Source organism: Protobothrops mucrosquamatus, unplaced genomic scaffold, assembly GCF_001527695.2.
Source record: "Protobothrops mucrosquamatus isolate PMUCROS unplaced genomic scaffold, P.Mucros_1.0 scaffold1363, whole genome shotgun sequence".
Lineage (NCBI taxonomy): Eukaryota > Metazoa > Chordata > Lepidosauria > Squamata > Viperidae > Protobothrops > Protobothrops mucrosquamatus.
The window spans coordinates 132,549-144,418 of NW_015387554.1; the positions used below are offsets into that span (position 1 = coordinate 132,549).

Below are 11,870 nucleotides of genomic sequence, written 5' to 3' on the forward strand. Positions count from 1 at the left end.
TTATTATTATTATTATTATTATTATTATTATTATTATTATTTCAATTGTGATCATAAATCGAGGACTACCTGTACTACTTTTGCTAAGAGTACTGTGAACAACAACACCATTGATGTCTTGGATAATCTCATTGACCCTGGAAGGTTTATATTGATACTTTGTTCTAGCTGGAGTCCCAGTGATTACTTGTCTATTATAGGATCACTTAGTCTGGGGGCTGCTGATGCTGATACTATTTTCTGAGTTCTTCACTTCAGAGTTGTGATGTATGCAATGGTCCATGTGACATTGCTCACTTCTGAATATGAACATTTTTATTTAATTAGTTGGGCAGCATATAATTTCAATCAATAAATAATGTTTAACACTGATTCATTCTTTATGTATTTACTATTTTAACAAAGAACTCTAGACAGCAAACGTAGCCAACACACCTGCCTCCTCCTTTCCCCCCCACAACTCTGTGAGTGGGTTGAAGTGTGACTGGTCCAAGGTCACCCAGGTGGCTTTCATTGTTAAGGTAGGACAATATATATTGCCTCTTCTATTATAATCATCCTTCAGAAAGAGAAATCTAATGGTCCTCAGTATCACGAATTGGTGAAGTAATTACTATTACTTTTCTGAAAATCAAGTATTTTTGCCTTAAAAGTTAGCATCATTCACAAGACAACAAGCCTTCATTAGTGTTACAAATGATTCATAAATTTTAATAATTTAATTGTATTGATGGAGGTCCCCATTAAGATACCGTGTCTTTTTTTTAAATAACAAACGGGGGGGGGGGGAACTAATAGGGCTAAGTTTTTGTTTTGTTTTGTTTCATTAATAATATTTTGAAAAGAGGAAAGTGGGATTTATCTTGCATGGCCAGCCTGAATTTCCTTGCTGTAGTTGCTATATTCTTTGATTCCTTTCAAGCTCTGCATACTAATTCAAAAGAAAGCTGTGCCAAGTTAATTAAGCTTAGAGAAACCCCTTCAGCAAACACTTGGGTTCATTTATACTTTTATATAAACTCTAAGCTGTGTTGATCAGTCAGTAGACAGGGTTGCAGCACAGATGATTCTAGTCACATGGCTTTGGAGATTGATTCACAGAACACATGAAAAGGATCTAAGTTTTAGCTCATTAAATCATAATGTTTCTTGAGGCAAGTTAAACAATTAGGGACCACACAGATTCCTTATATCAAAGCTTAGGTGGGATTGCCTGAACCATGTTTAGTGGACTTGTTTAGGGACTACTTAGTTTGACTAACCTCTAGGGTTATTTTTTTTAATATGGTTTTATGATTTATCACTGATGTTACAGTCTCACTTCCCCTTTTGATATGTGCAATGTCACTTACATGAGGTGCTCTTGAAGACCACTCAGACACTACAAATCCATAGATCCAGAACACAGTGGTACATACAGTATTGGTTGTATATAAGTGTGTCAAGCTGTTACATGAGCTCTCAGTTTCCTTCCTGGTGCAATTCAAGGTACTGTTATTACATTCAGAACCCTATTGGCATAGGACCAAGTTGTATATGAAACCACCATTCCCTGAGAGTATCAGTGCATCAAACCAGATTGGATAGAGTAGGCAGACTCCAGTACCCATCCCTGAAATCTTGCCATCTAGTGGCACCTTGGAAGTGTACCTTTTCTGTGGCTATCTTATAGAACAGAGTTCCTCAACCTTTCCGGCTTTGAGGACCGGGGGAGGGGGGAGGGGATAGTTCCATGTGAGCGTCTGCCAAGCACATGCACACAGTTCTATTTGCACAAGTGGCATGCATATGTGCCCGCCGCTCACACAAATGGAGCTTGCATGCACTCTCTCACCCACTGCTGGTGCAAGTGGGGATGGGTGTGCATGTGTGCATGCATGCTCACCTCACCATTTCCACGGCCTGGTTGCAAACACCTCATGGCCAACTAGTGGGTAGCAGCCCAGAGGTTAGGGGCCCCTGTTATAGAACACCCTCCACACAGACTTTTTGGCAGGTTCGACCTTTTTAATTTTTCAGAAAAACATCAAGACATGGCTTTTTAACTGGGGTAGAATGGGGATGTCTGAAGTTGGTTGTGGAGCATGATTAAGGCACCATGTTCTGTTTTGGTTTTATGTGTTATGATTTTTATATTTCTGATTTCCATTATTGTTATGCACTGTCCAGGGTTATGTTTTCAGTTGGGAAGCCATACAAATCTTTTAAATAAATCAGTAAATTACAAAAATTACCAGATTTTTTGGTATGTCTTTGGATCAGTACATTTTTAATCATAAATGACTTTTTGGTGGTTACAGAATGAAGATATTCATTACCCTATAAGCTGATCTTTGCTTTGTTCTACAAGAGTAGGAGGTACATTTGACACAATGACTTGCATATCCAGCTGGTTGACTACTGAGACCTGAAACAGAAAAACAAAAATATAGTGGAGTCTGCAAAACATGCAATATATCTCAAATAGAAAATGGATCTCATTTAAGAATTTTCTTTGATTGCCAGCAGTTTGGAGCCTGAATGGAGAAACTTATTATAATAAAATAACAAGACAATTTTCTCTCCTTAACCTTGGTGGGATTTTCAAAGCATGAATATGGCTGCAATACTGAGTTTTTAAAAGGCATGCCTTCATTTAAACCAAGCCACATTTTATTATTACATAATATACAAGGGACCATCATTTGCATATTGACTTTTGTATTTTAACTGCATAAAGTCTGTCTGTAGCTTTTTGTGTCTTTTTATCTGAAAATTCACTCTCCAAATTGTACACTAGAATCTTAACTGGGTATAGTTAAAGACCGAACTGATCCTCAATGGCATTATCTATATTTAAAACATATCATTTCCTATCAGTCTCTATCCATCTATCTATAATAGCAAGAGAAACAGAGCTGGAAAATCTCAAGTCATATTGACTTCTGTACAGGTAGTCCTCAACTTACAACAATATGTTTACTGACCGTTCGAAGTTACAATGGCATTTTTCACACTTACAACCTTTGCAGCATCCCCCATAGTCACGTGATCCAAATTCTGATGCTTGGCAACTGACTCATATTTATGACAGTTGCAGTGTCCTGGAGTCATGTGACCACCTTTAGAGACATTCTGACAAGCAAAGTCAATGGGGCAGCCAGATTCACTTAACAACTGTGTTATGTTACTAACTTAACAACCGCAGTGATTCACTTAGCAAATGCGGAAAGAAACGTTGTAAAATGGACTGAAATTCACTTAACAACTGTCTCACTTAGCAACAGAAATGTCGGGCTCAATTGTGGTTATAAGCCGAGGACTACCTATATAGAGAGAGTACACAAGGAGGGCACGCACAAGGTAACTGAAAGCTCCAGGAGAATTTATCCACTTGAACATTGAAAGAGCTGATCAAGCTGCATTTCTACTTGCCCTTCATTTCAAATGCAGTAATAATTTTGTTTGCAAGAATGGAGTGTCATTAGGAAATTATTGAATGAATAGTATAATCTATATGCAACCGAGACTGCAAGCAGAAAAAAAAATCATATTTTCCTTGGCCATGTAAGACCATGCTTTTTTTCAACTTATCTAGGTAGGAAACAGAAGCAATTGGGTAGTTAAGAGTGAAATTGATACAATGACCTCTACAGCCCACACATTAGTCAAGTAATTTAAGCTAAACCAATGGCAAGCCAGCATACAAATTCTATAATAGTACCAAACCACAAATCAGTGTACAACTAAAGCAAACGGTTGATATGCATACAAATTATAAAATATGTTTCCTGATGTATGTACACTTGACAAAACTAAGTCTCTTAAGAAGGTCAAATTTCATTAGACTTTCCAAGTACTTGAATTGCATAAATAGCTTGCTTACTTAATGGCTTTTAAAACTATTTAATCATCATGATGTTGGAAACATAATTTGATATTCTGCTAGGCTATGAAAAGTATCAGCATTTCATGATATAAAACTTTTAGATAAATAAATATATCCACACAAGTCCTTGAGGGAAAAATCCTGTGACTCTTCCAAGCAGAGACCCAGCTCCAATAATTTACTTAAAAAATTCTAATGTGGCAGATATTTTTTTCCTGAGAGGTGTGTGTGTGTGTGGTGTGTGTGTGTGTGTGGTGTGTGTGTGTGTGTGTGTGAGTATCATCTTAGGTTTTTTTACCCTACTTTTTTGTTTTTCAAAATTTTACCAATAATTTTTTTTAAGTGAAATTGCCCCTTCCTCAACTACCAAGTACTTGCAATCACGGCACAAAGCAGAGCTATTTCCAGTTTTGCCTTGTAGGTGTGAAAAGTATCACAAGGGATATCATTGGCTTGCCCTGCTCCCAGTTGCATTACCACAATTCTGATGTGTCTGCTCAGAACAGATGCCAAACAGAGGATATAAAATATTGCAAGGCCAATTTATTGCTATGCTATCAGGACACTGCCTGAAAGAGTAGAACAGTTCTCCTTATTACTGTACAGGTAAGGAAGAGGTTAATGTTTTTGGCAAGACTAAGTAAAGGTTCTAAACAAGGACTAAAAAATGAAGACCAAGATTCTAGCTGTCAATTCCCTATGCACACTTACTGGTTTGAAAAGGCATGTATTGATTAACTGGTGATGCCCTGCAGCTAAACTTGCTTGGCCTCATAGCATCCCAAATTCCACAATGATCTGAAAACCTCAGAAGAATCCAAAGTTACCTCTTTTAAAACTGAACTGTTATCCAAAATCAGAATCTATTTTGTCTGTTCTCTGTTCTAAAGGCATTTAGGGCAATATTAAATCTCTCTTTCTCTCTCGTCCATCCCATCCCAACCCATCCCTCCATCCCTCCCTCACTCCCTCCATCCCTCCATCCATTATCCCTCCATCCAAACAATACACCAGCTTGCTTTGTTTTCTGAAGAGGGATTTTGAATGACAAAATCTTTGAGATAGTGCAAAGAATTTCAATAACCATTGGTGTACAATTTCTTTTTGAAATTCAATAAAACTATTTTCAGAACTAAAAGTAAAGCACTGTTATGGTTATAGAAATGAAAATTAATTTCAAATTTAATTTTGTCACAAATGAATAACTTAGGCTAGATAATATTTCCAATTGAAAATATCTTCTATACATACATTTGATTTTTTCTACAAACCTCAAGGATGTAATCTAAAAGTAAGTGACCATCTAGAAGAGCATCCATTGCTATATTTGTGTGTGTTTGTGTGTATGCAGAGGGAGGTATCTGAGAGCAAATCGAAAACATCCTTAATTTTTTAGTGATCTGCATTTTTTTCCCATTTGAGAGAGGGGTGGGGAATTGTGGCCCTGCTGGCTCAGGAATTCTGGGAGTTGAAGTCCATAAGTCATAAAGGGGCCCTAGTTCCCCACCTCTGATCTATGTCATTTCAACCCATCCAGTTCAATCTTGCATACTCTGACTACATCTGTCTAGGATCTTTGACAGGAGATTTTTCAAGTCATACATTGATTCAAATCATATTCCCTTTCAATGAATTAAGTTCCTTTCCTTAAAATAAGTATAACCCTTTTTTTTTTAATTTCAAAGGCTAGACATAACCTAGCCTCGGTTCTAATTTACATGAAAGCTGGTGTGGGGAAAAATACATGCACAGCAAACTGCCATGCTTTCCCCCCCACAAACCTCATAACCTCTTGATACCCTTTTGTCCCAATGAAGCAGCCAGAAGGTCATACCCTTTTGACTTAATGCTTCACCTACCTAAACAGATAATATGCTTAAGTTTCTTTCTATCTCTTCCTGTCTTTGTTAGTTCATTCTGCTTTTCATCTCCCTGTATTTATTCTTACCTGATCTTTGACCATGTAATGTGTTACTAGAAAATAGATGCTTACATGAAGACATTTTCCAATGAAGAAACCTTTGTCAGCATCTAATGGTTAAGCTGGTGTTTGTAACAAGTATATAAGAAGAAATAAACTCAGAGTTTTTCAAGCTGTGTCCTGCAGCTTCAAACCTCTGCTCAAGAAATGCCTGCGTCTTTGTCTTAGCGTAATACATATGGCGCCTGAACAGGGACAGCCCCCCCTTCCGAGGGAAAGCAACAGCCAACATACTTACCAGCGTCTGGGATAGACCCCTAAGTGCACTTTCGTCCTATGGGACCCTCAATGGTACGTAAGGGTTGCAATCTATCTCAGGACCAGCAATAACATGTACAGGAACTAAGATTCCTGTTAGACAAATCAAGCGTGAAAACACCTGAGGCAGACATAAAGAAGCTGGTGAGGAGGTAGGGAAACATTGCCCTTGATATCCTAAGCACTGGGTGCTTAGGTTAAGAGATTGGGAAAAGATAGGGCAAAAGATTCATACATCTTGAATCTCGGGCTCCAGTACAGGTATTACATCAATGGCATTAGTGCCATCAAGCAGTGGAAAAATTTTGGTCAGATGCTTCAGCAGGGCAACAATTAACTACAAACCTCACACCTGATTAGGATCAAGTAAAAACTGTGCCTCCAAAAGCATCTTTAATTGGATTTTCAGCTCCTTCTGAAGAGGATATATGTTTTTATGGGAGTGGTGCCTTTTGCACCCAGCTCCTCGATCTCGTGACCGGGCCCAGATAGTCCTCCTGCTTTGCATTCTTGATTCTTCTTTTGCGAGTTGTTGCATTCCTGGTTCTCTCTTTCCCACCTCCTCTCTTTCCCTGTTCTACTTGTTCATCGGGAGGGGACGGCACCCCTTCATTTGGGACCTCATCTTGCTGTTCATTAACCTTTTTTCTTTTCCTGACCACTTGCAATCCCACCCTACTTCCCTCCTCCTCCTTCCCTGTAGCGCTGTCTGGCTTCTCTCTCACCCGTGTTCTCACTACTCTCACTACTCCTTCATTCTCCTCCTCCAGCCATCTCCTCTCTTCCTTTTCTCTCCCCTTCACACCGCCATTCAATCCTACCTCCCTGAGTATATGTGTAATCATTGCTCCTCCCCTCGCATCCCTCCGGGGACGCAAACTGTGCCTCCCCATTCATTCTTACTACCTTGCTGTTAGTGATATCTCTTCCCTCATGCCCACACCCCTCCTTTTCCTTCTTATGAATCCCCTCCTGTCGTTCTCTTAATGCGGGGATGCCCTCTCTATCATATCCACGCTCCTGCCACTCATTCTCCCCCCTCTCCATCCCCGTGACAACTCCTCCACTATCCCCCCTTCCTTTACATTCTCCCCTCTCCTCTTTCTTTCCCGTTCCGGTCCTCCAATTCAATGTTTCCTTGGCCTGTCTGTAGGCACAAGTCCTCCCCCCCTCCCTGCTCTTCCTTCGGCAGGGGGTCATTGGGGGGGTAGGGGTGCCTTCTACCTCGCATCCACCCCCAGTGCTTGTGCCGAATCTCCCACATCTTCCGCAGCCCCCCCACAACATTTCTCTCATCTCTCTTCCCTTCCCAGCCTCCACCCTCTCATTCAACCCCTCATTTTAATACTAAAAACGTGATCCCTGGGTACATCCATACCAATAAATAAACAAAAAAAAGGGAACACCAGGGTAAAATCATTAAACTATAAAAGTTTAATACCAGTTAAACAACCGCCAAGCTTTCGTCAGCTTCCACTGCTGAAATCATCAGGGCTTAAGAAGCCAGTCTATGGGAGAGTCTTTTATAGGTTGGATAAGGCCTGCACACGGCCCCTGGACCTCGTCACTGGTCCTGATTGCATAGGCTGTGCTCCGGCGGTGGTTTCCACCCCGCCGGCTGTTCTTATCCTGCATTTCCTGCCCGTGTGTGCGCCTTCACATGGCTCATTTCCATTTGGGCTGGGGGTAGATGGAACATTCCCCCCTCCTCTTGCTCTCTTCGGCCGTATCTCCCGCTCCACCTGCCCACGTAACACTATCCTCCTGCCCCCTGCAGCGACCGAGTCCACCAGGCTCGGGGTGCCTACTCTCTTCCCTGGAGTCCAGCTGGTCTCAGCCACCTCGTTGCCGTTCCCGTAGGCACTTCCCCCCCTTTTTCTCTGATCGTATCCCCCGTATCTCTTGTATCTCTCGGTGGTCCGCCCTTATCGTTCTTCCGCTCGCCCCACCTTGGCTGCCTGGGTCCGTTATCCCCCTTCATCACCTCTTTCCCTTCGCTCTCTTCGCCACCCCCCTTCTCCTCACCCCCGCGCCCATCCCCTCTGCCGGCATTGTCCTGTCTAGATCTTTCCCTCCCCCCTTCCTGTCTGCCATTCCCAGCTTGATCGCCGGCCCTCAGGGGGTTGCTCCGTACTCTCCGTTGGCTCAAGCACATCGGAGCTACGGAGTGGGGTGGTCGGATCGCTCCTGCAGGACGGCTCGGCAGGGCCATCCTCTCCCTCTCCTCCCTCGTGCATGACCGAGTAACCATCATTCCGGTGCCTACTCCCTTCCCTGGAGTCCAGTTGGTCCCAGCCACCTCATTGCTGTTCCCGTGGGCACTTCCCCCCCTTTTTCCTGATCGTATCCCCCGTATCTCTTGTATCTCTCGGCGGTCCGCCCTTGTGCTTCTTCCGCTCGCCCCACCTTGGCTGCCTGGGTTCGTTACCCCCCTTCATCACCTCTTTCCCTTCGCTCTCTTCGCCACCCCCCTTCTCCTCACCCCCGCGTCCATCCTCTCTACCGGTGCTATCCTGTCTGGATCTTTCCCTCCCCCCTTCCTGTCTGCCATGCTCAGCTCGATCGCCGGCTCCCAGGGGGTTGCTCCGTACTCTCCATTGGCTCAAGCACATCGAAGCCACGGAGTGGGGTGGTCGGATCGCCCCTGCAGGACGGCTCAGCAGGGTCATCCTCTCCCTCTCCTTCCTCGTGCGTGACCGAGTAGCCATCATTCCGGGGCTCCCTTCCTCCCTGTCAGCCTCCGTCTTGTCATCCCCGTACGGCCCGGTCTTGGTCGGACCATTGCACCTACTCCCCGCACCGATGCTACTAGCTCCAGCCGAGGGTATCCGGCAGTCCAGTTCCGCTCCCATTGCCTCGTTGAGGGGTGCCACCTTACTCTGATGTCCTCGGAGGGGGGAGGGGTCTCCTGGCAAGTCATTCGTCATCCCCATACCCTCCCTCACCGTCGGCCCCTGTGCTCTTCGGGGGTGCATACATTTCCTGGTTGTGGGGCACTCCGCCCGCGGTCTCCCTAACGCCCGGACGTCTGGGGGTGGTTGGGGAGGAAGCGATGTTCCTCTTGCGGTTCCCTCCATCGGTTCCACTGGCATCCCCAGTGCTCCATTACGGTGCTTCCAACCGGATGGGGGGTTCCTACCTGCGCTCCACGCTCGTAGCGCCAAATGCGCTGGGCAGAGATCCACATGCCGATTGATTGAATCTCCGTCCGAGAGCCACGCCTCCTTAAGCAAGCGTCCCCCTTTCGTACCGTTATTAGCTAAGACCCGCACATTGTCGAAGTCGAACCGATGGCCGGACTCCGCCATGTGCGCCCATATTTGAGAGTGACATTCGCCCGGTTTTATTGCCAGCTTGTGTTCATGGACCCTGGTTCTCACCCTCTTTGAGGTCTCCCCAACATAGTTACTGGGGCAGTCCCTGCAATCAATTCTGTACATGACTGCCGACTTCTCCATGTTGGGGAGTGGGTCCTTGGGGTGCATGGCTGCAGCTCGAAGTGTCCGGTTGGGTGTCAAGCTCCGCGGGGCTTGCCATCCGCTGGGGGGGGAAGCAGCAGCCGAACGCCGCCGCAGCCGCCCACGCCGCCACAGCTGCCCAACCGCCGCACGCTGCCACCCAGCTCTCCTCCGGTGCAGACCCGGCCAACAGGTACGACCCACCCCCCTCCCCTCATTTCCCCGAGCCGCCTCCTACGCGCATGGGTCCTGGAGGCCTCAGCCGGCTTTGCCCAGCACGGGGGTGAGGGGGGAGGCATGCGGAGGCCAGGCATTGGCCACGGCCCAGCCGGGAAGCCGGAAGATCGCGGATGGTGGCCGCGGGGCGCCAAAAAGGACCGCAGACGTCGGGGAAGGGGCCGGCCGCGGCTGCTGCACTCAAAGACCCGCCGAGCCGTCAACCCCTGGCCCGTTGGCCAGCCCATGTGACAGTCAGGACCAAGAGAGCGCGGGCCCTGAGGGAGGACGTCTGCAGCGTGAGCAGGGCTGCAACAGCAGAAAGAATAACTGAGATGGTGATGGCTTGCTGCAACAGCCAAGCAGCCGGCGAGAGAACAAGGCCGGCGTGACTGCTTCCAGGGAGGGGCGGGGCCGGACTACGGGGACGTTTATGGGATACAGGCGGATGTTGGCTTGCTGTTGGGGGCGGGGGGAAGGGGTGTGGCACCTCTATATACAGCACTGGGAGCAAACCACTCCCAGTGCTGACTTTGTTTTGGCCGGGAAATAAATCACCTTGCTTTCACCACGTTCCTGCGTTCCTGTCGTCTTTGTCTCTTCGGGACGCCGTCGGACGGAGAGTGTCAGTGGGTCTATAGGCTACCTTCACGTTGTGTGGTGCCAGTAGTCTCGCTGTTGCCTCTGAGACATTACAGATGTATGGGAGGGTAACCAACGCTGGCCGTGATGTCAACTCATCCGTTGGTAAGTCCCTTCTAAGTTCAGGTGGTGCGCTGTGGTGCCTAACGAACCTTGCTGGATATCCGTTGCGCTTGCACACTCGGAAGAGATGGTCCTTCTCCTCTTTCTTTACTCCGGCCGTGCTGCAGTGGGAGTATACCCGTTTGAATAAGGCTCTAACGCAGCTGACCTTAGGGGCCACCGGATGGTTGCTCTTGTAATGGAGGATCCTATCTGTGTGCGTTGGTTTCCGGTATACCCTTGTGTTCAAAGACCCATCCGGTTGTCGATGGACCAACACATCCAGGAACGCCAGGGTGTCCTGGCTCTCTCCCTCCATCGTAAACTGGATGTCAGGGTATACCGAGTTGAGTATGCCCATAAAGTCAGCCTTCTGATGTTTCTTGACGACCGCAAACGTGTCGTCTACGTAGCGGGCCCAGAACTTGGGTTGGTATTGGGCCATCGCTACGTGCTCCAACTGCTGGAGCACCACCTCCGCTACCACACTGGAGATCGGGGACCCCATAGGCGTCCCTTTAATTTGTTCGAACATGGTGCCTTGGAAGGTGAAGTAAGTTCTTAGGCACACCTCCACCAACCTTATCAGGTCCTCGGTTCGAAGTGAGTCCTGCTGTTGTTCCGGGTCCCTTCGACTCAAGCAGTCTCTTAAGGTTGCGACTGTGAGGCCCTGAGGAATGGAGGTGAAGAGGAATGGAGGTGAAGAGGAATGGAGGCCCTGAGGAATGGAGGTGAAGATTTTACCCTGGTGTTCACTTTTATTTGTTTATTTATTGATATATATATATATATATATATATATATATATATATATATATATATATATATATATATATATATATATATATATATATATATATGAGTCTTTGGTCATTTGGGTTTTCTCCCGTGTAAGATTAGAAGTATCATAGCGACGTTTCGATGAAATCACATTCATCATCATCAGGCTTGTGCTTTTAGCTTTGTGCTTCTCAGAGTAATATGAAATGTCTGCTGTTTCTTTCTTTTAACTACCAGTGGGGTTTGAACTGAGGGGGCGGGGACTTGGTCGTGTTCTGAATGGGTGGACGTGTGCTCTGATTGGTTAAGGAACTTGGCTGCGCTCTGATAGGATGGGGGGTTAGCTGTGCTCTGATAGGCTGGGGAAGTGTTCTGTTTGGGAGGGGGGTTTTTTGGGGTTAGATTGGTTTGATATGAGATGGTGAGATTCCTTGTTGCTGCCTGGTCTCGAGTTCGAGGTCGTGTCATTTCTTTATGGTGGATGTTAGGATGTCCAAACATGTCTGGAATGGGGGGGTTTAAAGTGGTTAATGATGTAGCTGTGGAATGGATTATAATTTGTGGT

General features: G+C 45.9%; 1 protein-coding gene across 1 annotated transcript in view; it reads right to left on the reverse strand.

Annotated features, from left to right (window-relative positions):
- LOC107292515 overlaps positions 1-11,870 on the reverse strand; it is a 219,424-nt gene that overhangs the window by 89,357 nt on the left and 118,197 nt on the right. The window contains exon 8 of the mRNA XM_029285170.1: positions 2,319-2,407. Coding sequence (XP_029141003.1) covers positions 2,319-2,407 — 89 coding nt within the window. The remainder of the gene's footprint in view (positions 1-2,318; positions 2,408-11,870) is intronic.